The sequence below is a fragment of the Myxocyprinus asiaticus genome, chromosome 33, assembly GCF_019703515.2.
Source record: "Myxocyprinus asiaticus isolate MX2 ecotype Aquarium Trade chromosome 33, UBuf_Myxa_2, whole genome shotgun sequence".
Lineage (NCBI taxonomy): Eukaryota > Metazoa > Chordata > Actinopteri > Cypriniformes > Catostomidae > Myxocyprinus > Myxocyprinus asiaticus.
The window spans coordinates 28,027,168-28,043,806 of NC_059376.1; the positions used below are offsets into that span (position 1 = coordinate 28,027,168).

The 16,639-nt window shown below is 38.1% G+C and overlaps 1 protein-coding gene across 1 annotated transcript in view; it reads right to left on the reverse strand.

The window, feature by feature from the left end:
• Positions 1-16,639, reverse strand: part of LOC127424230 (voltage-dependent L-type calcium channel subunit alpha-1D-like) — a 64,817-nt gene that overhangs the window by 8,521 nt on the left and 39,657 nt on the right. The window contains exons 21-40 of the mRNA XM_051669223.1: positions 14,975-15,104; positions 13,987-14,046; positions 13,716-13,822; positions 12,462-12,549; positions 12,068-12,175; positions 11,779-11,831; positions 11,452-11,598; positions 11,141-11,342; positions 9,679-9,837; positions 8,932-9,042; positions 8,661-8,744; positions 8,121-8,249; positions 7,951-8,016; positions 7,743-7,834; positions 7,489-7,648; positions 7,049-7,176; positions 6,854-6,950; positions 6,472-6,574; positions 6,000-6,101; positions 5,699-5,826 (exon numbers count right to left, since the gene is read on the reverse strand). Coding sequence (XP_051525183.1) covers positions 5,699-5,826; positions 6,000-6,101; positions 6,472-6,574; positions 6,854-6,950; positions 7,049-7,176; positions 7,489-7,648; positions 7,743-7,834; positions 7,951-8,016; positions 8,121-8,249; positions 8,661-8,744; positions 8,932-9,042; positions 9,679-9,837; positions 11,141-11,342; positions 11,452-11,598; positions 11,779-11,831; positions 12,068-12,175; positions 12,462-12,549; positions 13,716-13,822; positions 13,987-14,046; positions 14,975-15,104 — 2,254 coding nt within the window. The remainder of the gene's footprint in view (positions 1-5,698; positions 5,827-5,999; positions 6,102-6,471; positions 6,575-6,853; positions 6,951-7,048; positions 7,177-7,488; positions 7,649-7,742; positions 7,835-7,950; positions 8,017-8,120; positions 8,250-8,660; positions 8,745-8,931; positions 9,043-9,678; positions 9,838-11,140; positions 11,343-11,451; positions 11,599-11,778; positions 11,832-12,067; positions 12,176-12,461; positions 12,550-13,715; positions 13,823-13,986; positions 14,047-14,974; positions 15,105-16,639) is intronic.

Consider the following 16,639-nt stretch of genomic DNA (forward strand, 5'->3'; position numbering starts at 1 on the left):
CCACCTTGGTTGTATAAAATAACTGTGACTTTATCATGTAAAATTTAGGTTGCAAACTTACACACCAAGAAGGACTGGTGCAGAATGTGTTGTTGAATTACAACCCTGCTCAATGTGATACTCAATGATTGTATTTAGTATTATTAACTAAAACTAAATGGTATAAAACAACAAAAGCAAGGCCCAGTGGTCCCATGGATGAGGCATCAGCCTCTGTAGCTGTGTATAGTGGGGTCAAGTCCCACCAACGTCATAATCAAGATAATATGTTACAAGAGTGTAAGATTCAGTCTATAAACAAAAAGCTTTCTGTTTTGACAGCAAGAAGGAATGGGGCAGGATCAGTTGTGAAATTACAATCCTGCTTTTGAAAAAAGTTTTTTCAGAGCACTGCCAGGGAGATGCTCAATGATGGCCTGCATTTAGTATTATTAACTGAGTCAAGATGGTATACAATAACATCAACAAGGCTCAGTGGCCTAATGGATAAGGCCTCAGCCTCCGGTGCTGGATATTGTAGATTCAAGTCCCACCTGGGTGGTGTTAAGCCAGTGGCAATTTCTCAGGGCCAACAAAGCCTTCTCTGCTGACATAACATTCCTAATAAATAATTATTTTCATTCTCATTGACCTTTTTGCCTATGTATTTTCAATCGCTTTCCACTCCTAATTAATCTACAAATGAATAGCAAAAATTTTTTTCCACAGAATGCAGTGCAGTGAAGAGGCATCTAAAGTCAGATTGTCAGATTCATAAGCCAATCAGATTGATTTATTTGTTCTTGTGGATGTGGTCTTTAGGATATGTACCAGTCCAGGCCTTCTAGCTGGCCTTGAGTGAAGCAATCACGCTTTAAGTGATGTACTTAATTTGAAAGCGAAGAGCACGAGATCTTGCTGACGAGTCGGTTGTCATCACTGCTGGTATTGCAGTTGAGGAAGAGATCCTTATGGATTTAAAAACCTAAGATGTTCTGCATGATCGTGCGACTGATTAATTAAACAAGAAAGGGGAACTGATTTTCACTTCAAGCAAATTGGTAAGTGCTTTTTGCATTGTTGTAGCAACATCAGGAGTTTTCTAAGTGTGAATTAGGCTGCTTGAGCATTCAGTGTTGGATCAAGTTTTGAAAAGTAACCGTGTACCCTGACGAAACAAAATTTATTGCAAGCAAAATTTAAATCGCATATATTATTAGAGAGCTTTTTCTTTGTATTAGACCTCCTTGGTTCTGGCTTTCGTGCGTGGATGTGTTTTTAAAATTTCAGTTGGTATTATTAGTTGACTGCCACGTAATGTATGATAGGCAAACAGTGTCTTATTCATTTAGAAACGGTATTTTCTTAATGGCATGAATCGCACTGAAGGCCTAGACTTAAAATGCGTGGCTTTGTTCAACATCTGTCCTTGCTGGTGTGAAAGCTTCAGGCAGTAAACGTAAAGCTTTGTCCTTTAACACCAAGTAGGACTGGTGCAGTGTAATTGTGAAATTACAACCCTGCTTTTAAAAAAAGTTGTGTCTTCAGAGCAATGTCAGGGAGACACTCAGTGATGGCTTGTATTTAGTTTTATTAACTGAGACTAGATGGTATCAGTAAACAACTGCAAGGCCCAGTGGTGTAATGGATAAGGTATTTGCCTCAGGAGCTATGTATAGAGGGTTCTAATCCCACAAAAGTCATAAGCAAGTTTATATGTTGATAGAGGGCTTGATTTAGGCTGAAAACAAAAAGCTTTTCTTTTGACAGCAAGAAGGACTGGTGCAGGATAAGTTGTGAAATTGCAAACCTACTTTTGAAAAAAGTTGTTTCTTCAGAGCGATGTCAGGGAGAAACCCAATGATGGCCTGAATTTAATATTAATAACTGAGACTAGATGGCATAAAATAACAAAAGCAGTGGCCTAAAGGATAAGGCATCATCCTCTAGAGCTGGGGATTGTAGGTTTAAGTCCCACTTGGGTTGTGTTCAACTACTGTCTTTGCTGTTGTGTAAGTATTAGGCAGTAAACATAAAGCTTTCTCCTTTAACACAAAGTATGACTGGTGCAGCAAAAGTTGTTAAATTACAACCTTGCTTTTGAAAAAGTTGTTTATTCAAAGCAATGTCAGGGAGACACTCAATGATGACCTGTATTTAGTATTATTGACTGAGACAACACAGAATAAAGAATGAAATGTGAGGACCGGATAATGCATCAGCCTCTGATGCTGGGGATTGTGGGTTCAAGTCATAATCAAGATCATGTGTTGCAAGAGAACAAGATTTTGGCTGTAAACAAAAAGCGTTCTGTTTTGACAGCAAGAAGGAATGGTGCAGGATAAGTTGTAAAATTACAATCCTGCTTTTGAAAAAAAGTTGTTTCTTTAGAGCACAGTCATGGAGACACTCATTGATGGCCTGTATTTAGCATTATTAACTGAGTCTAAATGGAATAAGACATCAGAAGCAAGGCCTAATGGATAAGGCATCAGTCTGTAGAGCTGGGGACTGTGAGTTTACATTTACATTTACATTTACATTTATTCATTTGGCAGACGCTTTTATCCAAAGCGATTTACAGGGGCTGGGACTTTAAGTCCCACCTGGATTGTATGAATTAACTGAGGCTTTTAAAAGCTGAAATTTAGGCTGCTTTCTCCTTTGACACCAAGTAGTACTCAGGGGCGGGTTTACGATTTCTGAGGCCCCAAGCAACCGACCAAGCTGTGGCCCCATTTTGAAAAAAAAAAAAGGGGATTTATTTTAAATCATAATTTTAAATTCATCCTATCAACCATTGTAGCCAAGTATATTCAAAATGTTTAATGAAATAAAAATCTAGTTAAAGATAATTAATGCATGTTTTCCAGTTTTTCCACAATACAGTAATAAAAAGAGCAATATTTACCTACATAAATGTATACAAAACAATTTTTTTTAACAGGGTGTGCAAAACCTACTACTTCACCCAGTAACATTTTGGAATTCAGTTGTTATTTATTAATTTATAACCCAACAATTATTTATTGTTGTCCAGTTTGCCATTATAATATGATACAGTATTTTTATTACTTTCAGGATTTGTTGAATACAATAGTAATATATTCCTGTCTTATTTACTTTACTGTCACCTGGAGCTTATATTCTGACACTGAGGCTGTATTTTATGTAAGCATTGTAGGCAACATTCATAACTAACAATAAACATACAAAACACAGTGGCCCCTCAGCACACTAGAGCATAAGGGAAAAAAACATTGCCGTTTATCAAGCGCTGAAACTTTGCTTGTTGCAGAACAATCTGGAATAATGTTAAACACTGTACCAGTCCCCTCTTTGCAACCTGAACTTGTTCAGAATGTTAAATCTTTGTGACACCTGCGCTAAAAAAACAATCTAGACAGAGTTCAACGACTGATACAGAACGCAGGTGTCTCGGCATGCATTTTTGAAACCTGAAGCTCTTATTAACATGACACAGTGTCTAAAAATGCGCCAGTCCTCCATGAGACACTGAAGAAACTGCGAGACACGGTGCAGCAGGTATGGACGTTTGTCCAGCGTGTGTTTACACAGGAAAACAATGGCAAAACAGAGCAGACGCAGGCAAAAACACATTCGGTGTGAACAGCCCCTAACTCATCCGTTCGCGCATATCGCATATCTGTGAGTGAGAGCGCATGCGTGAAACAAGTTCAGACGGTCTATATATTTTTTCATAAATTACAAACCAGAACTTTAAATAACTCACCTGTCCCAACCCCAGCGGCTTCTAACGTGAACCGCTCTAAGAGCGCTGACAACAGTGTATTCGCGTGTGTACCCAGAACATCATGTCACCCCTCAAGCATTTTTTGTAGAGCCTTCCTACCGGGGCGGGGGCCCCCCCGACGTCCGGGGCCCCACGCAATTGCGTGGTTTGCGTGGTGGTTAAAACCGCTACTGGTAGTACTTGCACAGAATGAGTTGGGGAATTCAAATCTTGCTTTTGAAGAAAGTTGTTTTTTCTGGGCACAGTCAGGGAGATACTGGATGATGGCCTGAATTTAGTATTATTGACTTATGGGGCTTTTCCACTGCACGGTACAGCTCAACTCGACTCGACTCTGCTTGCTTTTTGGGGGTTTTCCACTGTGGATAGTACCTGGTACCTGATACTTTTTTTAGTACCACCTTGGTCGAGGTTCCAAGCGAGCCGTGCCGATACTAAATGTGATGTCAAAACCCTGCAGATCACTGATTGGTCAGAGAGAATCGTCACTACCAGCGTCATTGGATTTGCGACACGGGACATCAACCTGCTAGTTTTAAAGTTAGCGATGGCAATATCATTTGTACACGCGACTTTCGAATTGTAAAAATAAATGGCTGTGCGCAAAACCACGCCGTGGTCAATAAACGAGGTGCAGACGTTCCTCTCGTTAGCGACGAAAGAAACGACGTGAAACGAAAAAGTCTTTCAGGAAGTGTCTCAGCTGTTGGCAGACACTACCAACAGTGTAGGGAAAAGTTAAAAAAACTTAAAAGTGACTACAGAACCATCAAGGACCACAACAGCCGGAGTGGTTCAAACAGAAGAAAGTGGAAGTGGTTCGACCAAATGGATGTTATCTATAGCAATAGACCGGCGAGCAATGGGAGGGAGAGTGCCCTGGACTTGGCGTTGTTGGAGTCCATGATGGAGGATGGTAAGTTTTGTTATGTTAATTCTATATTCTACTTGAAAGCTTCACTTTATTTAGTTGACCAGTTACTGGAAAGCTTGCTTCTAAAACAACCAGGCCAATTTAACTGTTACACTTGTGTAAAATCACCATGCAACAACTGCTTTATGCAGCACAATGGGCTAGTAGCTAACAGCTAGCGGTCATGTTATTGTTTATGGTCAGTAATGTTTGTGTCGCGTTTAAGATGATGTCACGGCAGTAGAGGCAGCGCAACTATGATTATCAGCCTATAATCACACCCACGTTGAGGCGGCACTAAACTGCAGTGGAAAAGCAAGCTCAGAAAATAAAGCGAGCAGGGTCGAGTCGAGTTGAACTGTAACGTGCAGTGGAAAAGTGCCTTTAGACTAGCTGGAAGAAGAAATGATTATAAGGCCCAGTGGTCTAATGGAAAAAGCATCAGCTTCTGGAGTTGGGGATAGTGGGTTCAAGTCCCACTTGGATCACTTTCAGTACCTGTCATTGCTGGTGTGAAAGATTTAGGAAGGAAATGTAAAGCTTTCTCCTTTAACACCAAGTAGGACTGGCACAGCACAAATTGTTAAATTACAATCCTGCTTATGAAAAAAGTTTCAGTGATATTCTCAGTGATAGCCTGTATATAGAATTATTAACTGAGATTAGATGGAATAAGACATGAATGTAAACAGTGGCTTAATGGATAAATTATAAACCACTGGGTATTGTGGGTTCAAGTCCCACCTGGGCCGTGTTCATTAACTGTCATTGCAAATATGAAAGGTTTAGACATTAAACATAAAGCTTTCTCCTTTAACACCATGATGTTCTATATGCACTATACGTTCAGACTTATCCATTAAATTACAAAATCAGAATGTGATCTCTGTTGTGCCTAGGGAGATGGAACCATGTTTTAGTCCTTTATGTTTATTCATTGTGGATCCATCAAGGCATTTATGAACAACCTCAAAGTATATGGGCAATGGGTATAAAGCAAATGAAATGCAGATGCTGGAATAGAGATCTACCTGTAGAGCTGAGGGGTTACCAGACTCTGAATCCCCCAGACCCACTTTCTCTTTCCTTTTTCGGAACTTCCTGAAGTAGTCCTGGATCAGGAAGGTTGCATAGAATTTACCCACTGTCACTTCCTCCTCTGCAACAGAGAAAGAACCAAGAACAAACAAAAAGAAATGAGAAAAAAAACAGGAGAGCCTTAAAATGGTAATTTGTGATGTTTGTAAATGTTCATGACTGTGTTTTGGGTTATGTGACTGATTTGAGTGACTACAGACTAAATATGGACCAGAAAGCATTGTGATCTCTCACCAGCAGGGGGTGGAATAACCTCATCCAGGATTTTGGGTTTTGTTCTCTTCCAGATCTTCTTAATGATGATTCTCAACTCCTCATTTTCTTGATCAGGGTTCCCTGAAAACAGTACATAACAGTCACATTAACTTACAGAGTTAAAGCAGTAAGACAGTGTCACATGTACTTCTTATATACAACAGTAACAGTAAAAAGCTGTACTGCATATTAAAATCTTCTAGATAATAATTTATTTGGATGTATGTGGTTGAATTCAGTGGTGCATATTCATTTTCAATGAATGCCCATAATGACAGAAATAGGGTTCCAGTATTTATATGCTAGGCACAGCTTACATGAATCATCATCTGTAGCTCAAACAGAGTGCATTAGTGTGTGGTGAAACGTGTGTGTGTGTGTGTGTGTGTGTGTGTGTGTGTGTGTGTGTGTGTGTGTGTGTGTGTGTGTGTGTGTGTGGACCTGTACTGACCATCAGTTTTGATTTTCAGGGCAGTTCTGACCAGGGCAAACAGGGTGGCATTGAAGGTCACCGTACCATCACTGTTAAGGGGCATGTTCATAGCGACCAGCCTCTGCCAGGGAGAGAGAGAGAGAGAGAGAGAAAGACAAACAAATGAGAGAGACAGAAAGGGGAGAGAACACACCAAATCAGACAATGGACAGATTTAGTTTTTATTGGTGGCCCAAATGTCCCTACATGGAGAGTAAAACTTGAAATCAGCTACATCATGGGGTCCAGCCAATGGCCTAAAAAACATACTAAATAATGTTTTAAAAATGAAAAATGGTAAAATGTCTGTGAGGGTTGTCTCAATATTAAAACAAACAAGTTTGTGTGTGTGTGTGTATACCTTGCAGGCCACACGGTGAGGACAGAGTTTTCCAAATCCGAGTGGAGGCTGGATCCTTCTTAGCAAAGCCACTACATCTAAGTGCTTAATACGACCTCTGAAAAGCAAATACATTCAATCAGAATCAAATTGTCTTTCATGTTTAAATTAATTAAAGAGCATTAGAGAGATAGACAGAGAGAGAAGTAGACTTACTTGGCTTCAGGATCGTATTCCGACCAAATTCTTTTGAACTCATCCAGGTGATGTGGTCCAAGAATTGACCAATCACGTGTCAGATAGTCAAAATTGTCCATAATGACGGCAACAAACAAATTAATAATCTGAAGGAAAAAAAAACCAAACAAAAAAAACCTCAAAACAAAAGAAAGACAAAAGCTTACAACCAACTGTGCAAATCATATTGAAGTGACTTCAGTTAAAGAAAAATCTGTGTGATTACTATGTATAATTAATTAATTAAACAGCTGTGAAACTATTGACATGCTAATATTTATGTAAAAGGGGGCTAAAGACACCTAAAATCAATTTGGTTAACACAGTATCACCATTAACACAGCTAGATCATTTAGCAAGTTAACAAAAATAGCGTTAGACTTATTTAAAGTTTATTAAAAAAAGTTAGCCGGAGTTACCAGGAAGGCGCAGAGCATGAAGAAGCTGATGAAATAGACAATGGCAAAGTTGCTGCCGCAGGAGAACTCTTCACCAGGCTCATAGTCTGACTCCGGGTCACAGCGCTTCCCCGGGAGACTGGCCAACATGATCTCCTGCCATGCCTCACCTGTGGCACACCTGCACACACAGGGCATAGACACTCAAACTACTGCCAGGGGAATGCTAACATGCTATTTCTCACTCTCTCAGTGAGAGTCTCTGACTCTCTCACCTGAAAAGGAGCAACACAGCCTGCGGAAAGGTCTGAAAGTTGTTGTTCCTGTTGATCTGCGTGTGGTCCTGCATGGCGATCTTCCCGAATGTCTGACATAAAGATCAAACATCACATTAATGATTAATTGATTAGTAATTCATCAGAAACTCTCCATGTCTTTCTCTAAAAAGAAAGAAAAGAAGAAATTTTTCCTACTATGACTCACCTGCATACCAATCACAGCATAGATAAAGAAGATCATGGCAATCAGAAGAGCTACGTAGGGCAGGGCCTGTAGGACAAAAAAAAAAAAAAAACGATACAGAAAATATAAACTAATATGTATATTTAAAAATATGAAAAAGATTGGGCATTTTTTTTTTATTGTCCTCTGACCTGGAGGGATTTCACAAAAGTCCAGAGCAGGGTACGAATGCCCTCCCCTTTGCTAAGCAGTTTAACCAATCGCATGACACGAAACAGACGAAAGAACGTAATTGACACGCGAGAGCTGTCCTCTGAGCTCTGAGGAGAAAGGAGGGAGGAGTTAAATTCCCAATTACAATGATAGAAACATTTAATGTTCATAATATCATTTTCATAATGTGCTTTACAGAAAAAATACAATGAGATCCTGTATCGCATACTAACTTTAGATGAGTTAATGTCAGGATTAAACATGGAACCTCTCCAAAATGGTCATCCTTAGAGTCTAACAAGGCTTAAATGATACAAATGATATTATGACATAAAACAAAAAATAATCTTAAATAAATTGTCATTTAATATATTGAGTACTCCACCACATGGCAAGTAATTATTACCATATTTTGTGAGTTTTATGCATCTTTCAGATTAGGGAACAAGATAGTTTAGCCAATATGGAATCACATCTATTACAATCCAGTTGATGGCAGAAGGAAAACAGGGACTCACGCTAAACTCTGTAACCACAATGTCCACCACACTTCCCACCACAATTAGTGCATCAAAGGAATTCCATGCGTCAATAAAGTAATGCTAGAGAGGGGAGAAAGTGTTAAATTCAACCACACATCAAGAATGACCCAGCTCAAAAAGATTAATATTAAGATTAAAAAAATTGCTCAAAATATCCCAGAATATCTTTACACTCCCCATTGTGTAACATCGGTTACTTTATCCACTGAACCACACTAGCAGGCCATAGAAAAATATGGGGACTGACCCGAAGTCTGAGGGCCAGCAGTTTGATGATCATCTCAAAGGTGAAAAGGCCGGTGAAAACCATGTTGAGGATGTCCATCACGTCACTAAAGAACTTTGACTGGTTATAATGCTGTGGATGCAACCAGAAACAGTGTGATTCTTCTTTCAGCATTCTGACTCACAATCAAAACCCTCTGCCTCAAACCTTTTTTGATTTTTCTTCTTCATAGACTCATAATTTATTCTGCTGTGGCCTACTTTAAATGACTCTGTGCCACCTCAAAACTTCTCAATATTACCTTGCCTCTTTGTGTATTACCTTAAGTTAATAAAGGCTGGCTTAGTGGTTCATTAGCTTTAAAGGTGAAGTATGTAATTTTTCAGATTCTAAAATACTCACCCTCTATGTTGTTCCAAACCCATATGACTTTCTTCCATGGAACACAAAAGGAGATCTAAGGCAGAAAGCCTCAGTGACAATTAACTTACATTGCATCTTTTTCCATACAATGAAAGTGTATGGTGACTGAGACATAACATTCTGCCTAACATCTCTGTTTGTGTTCCATTGAGGGCGAGTAATTGATGACAGAATTTTCTTTTTTGGGTGAACTATCCCTTTAGTCTGCATATTTTATTTATTGGGCTACACGCTGTGATTAAAAATCACAAACATCACAAAAAAAACAAAAAAAAAACAATCTGTCTGTAGTTCTACATGCTGATTATGCAGCTATTGTAGGAGTTGTCAGACTTAGCTGTTTACCTGCACAGCCAGAGTAACAGTGTTGAGAAGAATCAGCACAAACATAATGTACTCGAACCCTGTGGAATTGATTATAGACCAGAACTTGTACTGCAATGGGTTTTTGGGGATGTAGAGCTTCAACGGCTGGGCCTTCAGAGCATATTCAACACATTGTCTCTGTGTGTGACCGACAGAAAGAAAGAGACATGCTGTGAGAATGTGAGAGTACACACAGGAGTCTGGATACTCATATCTGCTGCATTAGCATCAACCAAACAGGAACATTTACTTTTAAAGGGGGTCATATAATAACATTTTTAAAAATCATTTTAATATTTTCTGTGAAGTCCACTTACATTTAAGTGCATAAGTTTTTATCCCCACTCCCCCACCCCCCATGCAGAATTTGCAAGATGTTTATCTTTAAAATAAATAAATAAGAGGGATCGTAAACATTACATTTTATTTATTACCGATCTGATTAAGCTATTTGACATAACAAATATTTACAGATCCCGTTGGTTCTAAATATGGTGTGTTGTTTCCTTGATGATCAATGACTGTGTCTTTTGTGAAAGTTGTGCATGAGTCCCTGCTTTGTCCTGAGCAGTAAAGATGCTCACAGTTCATAAGAAAATCCCTCCACGTACTGCACGTTCTTTGGCTTTCCTGCATCTTTTGCACATTTGCACAGTGGCTATATGATGGTGACATCCATGTTCTGACATTTAGGACAACTGAAGTACTCATACACAACTATTACTAAAGGTGCAAACATTTATTGATGCTAAAAGAAGGCAACACACTGTAATAAGTACCATGGGGATGTACACTTTTGAACAGGATGAATTGTGTAAATTGTTATTGTTTTGTCTTGTGAGATTTATATAAATATCTGTTATGTAACTTTTGAAAAAAAAAAGATCTTTCATCTCTCTGTATAAATTCTACAAGGAGTACGTAGACTTATGAGACAAAAGGGGGATGCAAACTTAAGCACTCAGCTGCATAATGTTAGTGAAGGTTTTCTGCACCAAAACAATCATAATTCAGTTTTTCATAATGATGTTCCATCCTTAGAATTAAAATGACAGTTTATTTGCCACTGTGCCTTTAAGACTAGCCTAAGCACCCTCTTTGCATGTGAAATGGGCAACAATGCTATGTGATCATGTGTTAATGTGTTTGCGTTTCTGACATCAGAAATCCAAGGATTTTAAAATGAGACATTGTTGCAGCTTAGTTTCAATATTTGGACTTTTATGACAGGAGAGAAACCTGACATTACAGTAACGTTACAGTAAGTTGTCATACTACATCAAGCTATTTTATTTTTATATTTCACAATGTATACAGTATTTATATATGTATTTTTATAGCTCTTTTTAATATTTATATTGATATTTTTAAGGATCAAGAAAAAACTCAATTTCTCACAGTATGACCCCTTTTAATGTTCTTTGAAAGCCTTTCCTCCAACCTGATTTTTGTCCAGCTCACAGTTCTTGAACTCAGCCTCTCCCTGCTCACGGAACGTGATGATGACAAAACCCACGAAGATATTCATCATGAAGAAAGCAATGATGATGATGTATACGATGAAGAATATGGAGATCTCAATGCGGTAGTTGTAGATTGGGCCGTGATTCTCTGCGTTGGCATCAATGGCTTTGTAGAGTAGCCTGAATAAAAAAAAAAAACTGTATGTTTAGAATCCCCACTGTGTAGCCTGTTGTATGAACACAGTCAAGGTGACTTTCAATGACCTATTTGGAATGGGAACACACTCACGCTGGCCAGCCCTCGAAAGTGGAGACAGTGAATAAGGCCATCATTCCCATCAGTACATTATCGAAGTTGAAGTCACTGTTGAGCCAGATCCTCTCTCTCACCATTGGGTGACTCACATCCCCGTCTTTATATACCACAAATGTGCCCCTGTGTCAAACACACACATAGAAACACATATAGAAATGTTTAGGCACATATGGCTATACAGTACACATACACCACAAACAGACATCACACATACAGTATGTATACGCACATTGTCCAAAGGCACACACATATGGTTAATATGAGAACAAAATCAAGCGGTAATGCTGGAACAGGACTTACTTGCACTGTTCTGGAGTGTTTTTGGCTTCATCTGTGCAACGATAAAATTTACCCTACAAAATACAGCAACATAATTAAATTTTATTAATCAATCATATTTACAGCACACCACAACTATGCAACATATCAGTAAATGAATGAAATAAGCAAAAAAAAAAAAAAAAAAAAAAAAAAAAAAAAAATTAAATATGACTTGGATTACCATCACAATTGCAGTTGACAGATATGTTTAATGTGTATAGGAAGCACACAATGTTTGTCTATGTGTGTATGTGTGATTGCTGGATACCTTGAAAAGCTGAACGCCGATGCAGGCGAACATGAACTGCAGCAGAGTAGTGACAATCATGATGTTCCCGATGGTCCTTATAGCCACAAACACACACTGCACCACATGCTGGAGACACACACATATGCACACATCCGTTATCAGAGAGAAAAGTAAACACTGCACTTATACATTGCACATACAATTACACAGACATGCTAAAACATTCTATGAGTATGACATATCATTTCATATGCCCCTATAATAGCAACATAATTACAGAACTACCCTTATTTTTGTAATTGGCTAAATTACACAAGCAAACTCCCCTCAAAGTTTTGTTAAGAACTCCTTTTACAGATCCAGCACACACACACACACACACACACACGCACACATTCACGCAGAGCTGTACCTTGAGTCCTTTGGCTCTGTTAATGGCTCGAAGAGGTCTGAGCACTCTGAGCACTCTCAGAATCTTTACTACAGAGATGGCACTTGAACTGAGAGACAGAGAGAAAGAGAGAGACATGCTTTTATAGGTGAACTCAAAAAGATCTGAAGGAAAGAACAAAGTGATCATCATTTCTTTGAACATCTCTCAACAGTTTGAAAGAAGTGTTTTCATAGGCTAAGTCAAACTCATATATTGCCATTTTCACAACATCAGAGTAAATTCACAATGCAATCTACTTCACCACATTTGTACAATTATGCACTTAAGTAAACCATATTTCAGTAGTTCACATGTTAATGTAATCCTTGAATAGAGGTAAAGGTAAACGGATATGGCTCGCTGTCCATAGTGGAGGGCTCGAGCTCGAGACTTTATTCCAGTAGTCTAGTAGTAAATAGACAAAAGGTGTAATTGGGGTGGAGGAGGGATGCCGGAAGAATTGTCGCAGCAGTGAGGTAAGCAGCAGTTTATATATGCTTACTTTGGCATTGTGATTGGTGGGATTAAATGAACATGCTCCTCCCAAAAACTCCATTGATATGTATCTATTCCATATTACAAAGGCTTAACATTTAATTAAAACAGTGTCCTCTGACACATTGTTAAACCCAATGAAAAACATGGATAGTCCTCATTCACTGTCATGTGTTTATTGTGATAGAGACTTATAATGCAATTGTTCTTTTAGGGAAAATACATGGAGGAATACACATATTATCACTTAACTTATCTTAGTCCAAATAAATAATTCAAATGTCAAGGTAAAGTTAGCATTTCTAAAGGGACTGCAACCCAAAAATGAACTCACCCTCATCAATTAAAACCTTTATGACTTTCTTTCTTCCATGGAACACAAGGAGAGAACATTTTGAATTATACTGACGCTGCCTTTTTTTTCCAACAATGAAATTGAATGGTGACTAAGGCAACCAGAATCCCTAGCACTCTGCCCAACATATTTTTTTAAGCAACATAGCAGAAAAAAGTCATAAAGGTTTAAAAAAACATAAGGGTAAGTAAATGATGATACAATTTTAATTACTGAGTGCTTCAAAAATACTAATGGGACAGGCACTATCTCTGTAGGTCCACCAGAGGGCGATGCATTCACATATAACATCAGATGTTAATGCTGACATTAATCTTACCAGCTCACATGAATCACAAATAAACAGTGATGTTTTGATGTGAGTGTGAATGCACCGAACTTACTGTAAGAAGAAGGAGACCAGAGACACACTGACCACCAAAAGATCCAAAAGATTAAACCAGTTTCTACAGAAGGAACCCTCATGGAGGAACGCTCCATGCACTGTCATCTACAGAGCAAGGCAGAGAGAGAGGTCAATATAGTTATACTGAGAAATTTGAGGGCATTTAAGTGAAGCAACATTTCTGTTGATGTTATCAGTGTGGAATTATTCATCTCCAAAAACAAGTGAAATAAGAATTGGCTGATTGATTGACAGGAAGGAGGTGGTACCTTCAGTAGGATCTCCACAGTGAATATGGAAGTAAAAGCATAATCAGCATAACCCAGCACCTATGTTGAGAGAGAGAGAGAAAGAAAGAGAAAAAGGGTTAGACAGAAATCAGTACTTCTTATCCGAGAAAGATGCAGAATGGTGACTACTTTTTATACAGTATGTGTTTACATGTGTGGCACGTGGCGATTTAGCCAAGCAGGACATGTTACGAGATCATTATCCTTTGTTATTGAACAATAACGGTGGTCCTAACCATAATCTATCCTTAAAACTCAAATGAGAAATGTTGTTTGAGCCCTTAACCCCTAACCTTAGCCCCAATGCTGCATTCCATTCAACTTGGAAAGTCGGATTTTCCAACTTCCTACTTGGAAAAGTGCAATGGAACACAACTTGAAGTCTAGTGTCTACTCTAGTCTAGATTTTGCCGAGATGTAGGTGCGTGACTTCACACAAACATGCTGACTCGGCACCCAAGGAGATATACAAAGAAAGTGATAAACATTTACTTTTATTAAATAACATCAATCAATGAGTCAAAGTTCAACAAGAATGTTGATCCAGGAACATTTTGTACTATAGTAAATCATGTTAAGATACATGTGTGTGTGGAAGGGTTTGGGTGGTTTACAGGGACATTTTTATAGGTTACAAACTAGTAATTACAAGGTTATTATGTTATAAATGTGGTTTATGAGGACTAGTGTCCCCATAATTCAAATAATTTAAAAAACATACTAAATGATATTTTTTGAAAATGTAAAAATGCAGAAATGTATTTGTTAGGTTTAGGGGCAGGGTTAGGGTTAGGGGAAAGAATCTATAGTTCGTACAGTATCAAAATCATTATGTCTATAGAGAGTCCTCATAAGGCTAGCTGCACCAACATGAGTGTATGTGTGTGTGTGTGTGTGTGTGTGTGTGTGTGTGTGTGTGTGAAAGAGAGAGAGAGAGAGAGAGAGAGAGAGAGAGCAGTAAAGTCACATTGTTCCTGAAGGAGTGAGCTCTGATAGGATCCTCTGTAGCCAGAGATATGCTACTGAGAATGATGAAGAGCAGGATCAGATTAGTGAAGATGTGATGATGGATCAGTGTATGGCAGCCCACTCTTATCCTGCAAAGAGACACAGACAGAGAAAGAATAAAGCACAGAAAACAATGGTCAACATAGAGCTTCGTGTTGCCTATATTTGATTCCCATAGCTGATTATTCTATATTTAAAGGGAGAGTTCACCCCAAAATTAAATTGCTCATCCTTATTATGTTCCAAACCCATATTACTTTTTTCCTTTGGAACACAAAAAGAGAGGGAGAATGTTAGAGACTCACAGCCTCAGTCATCCTTCACTTAAATTGGATCTTTTTTTCCATACAATAAAAGTGAATGATGACTGAGGCATATATTCTGGCTAACACCTCCTTTTATTCTCCACAGAAGAGAAAAAGTCATATGGGTTTTGGAGCAACATGAGGATGAGTAAATGATGAAAGAATTAAAAATTTTGTGTGAACTATCCCTTTAAAAAGAATTTAGAAGAGATAAAATAGGAAGAAAGATAAAAAGAGAACGATTACTGAATATACAGTATATTTGATGTATAATTTCTGATAGTAACAATGAATTTAAAGGGGCCATTCATAGAGACAGGATGTTTCTGCTCTTTTGAAATAAAAGAGTTTGAAGTTATATGACATAAAAATACTCATACAAAAAAAAAAGCTCCCATGTCCATGCAGATTATTTATGGAAACTAGGATGTATACACAACTATGACATCATTCACATTTAACGGCCTACATTTGCATATCAATTCCTATTCAGTATTCATCAACTTGGTCCGCCCTGATGACCAAGACTACACCACACCAGTAAACGAAGATTAGACATTCATCACAGGGGTAATTTACATACAGAATTCTAAAATATACAGTAGCAAAATCACAAAATGTAGAGAAAAGGCATGCACATCCAAAAATTTTGCAAATTAGTTACTTATTAAAATCATGTCTATGGGAGCTCTTAAAGGGATAGTTCACCCAAAAATGACAATTATTTCATAATTTACTCACCCTCATGCCAACCCAGATGTATATGACTTTCTCTGTTCTGCTGAACACAATCAAAGATTTTTAAAAGAATATCTCAGCTCTGTTGATCCATACAATGCAAGTGAATGGTGGCCAGAACTTTAAAGCTCCAAAAAGGACATAAAGGCAACATAAAAGTAATCCACACAACTTCAGTGGTTTAATCAATGTCTTTTGAAGCTAAATGAAATGTGTGGGTGAGAAATTGATCAATATTCAACAGATCAATAAGGTACTTTTTTACTATAAATTCTCCTCCCTGCACAGGAGGTGGTGATATGCAAAAAAAATGCAAATCGCCAAAAACAAAAGAAGAAGAATGTGAAAGTGAAGGTTTGTAGTAAAAAAAAGACTTACATTTTGATTTGTTTCTTACCCACACCTATTATATCGCTTCAGAAGACATGAATTTAACCACTGGAGTCGTATGGATTACTTTTGTGCTGCCTTTATATGCTTTTTGGACCTTCAAAGTTCTGGCCACCATTCACTTGCATTGAATGGACCTATAGAGCTGAAATTTTCTGAAAATCTTCATTTGTGTTTAGCAGAAGAACAAA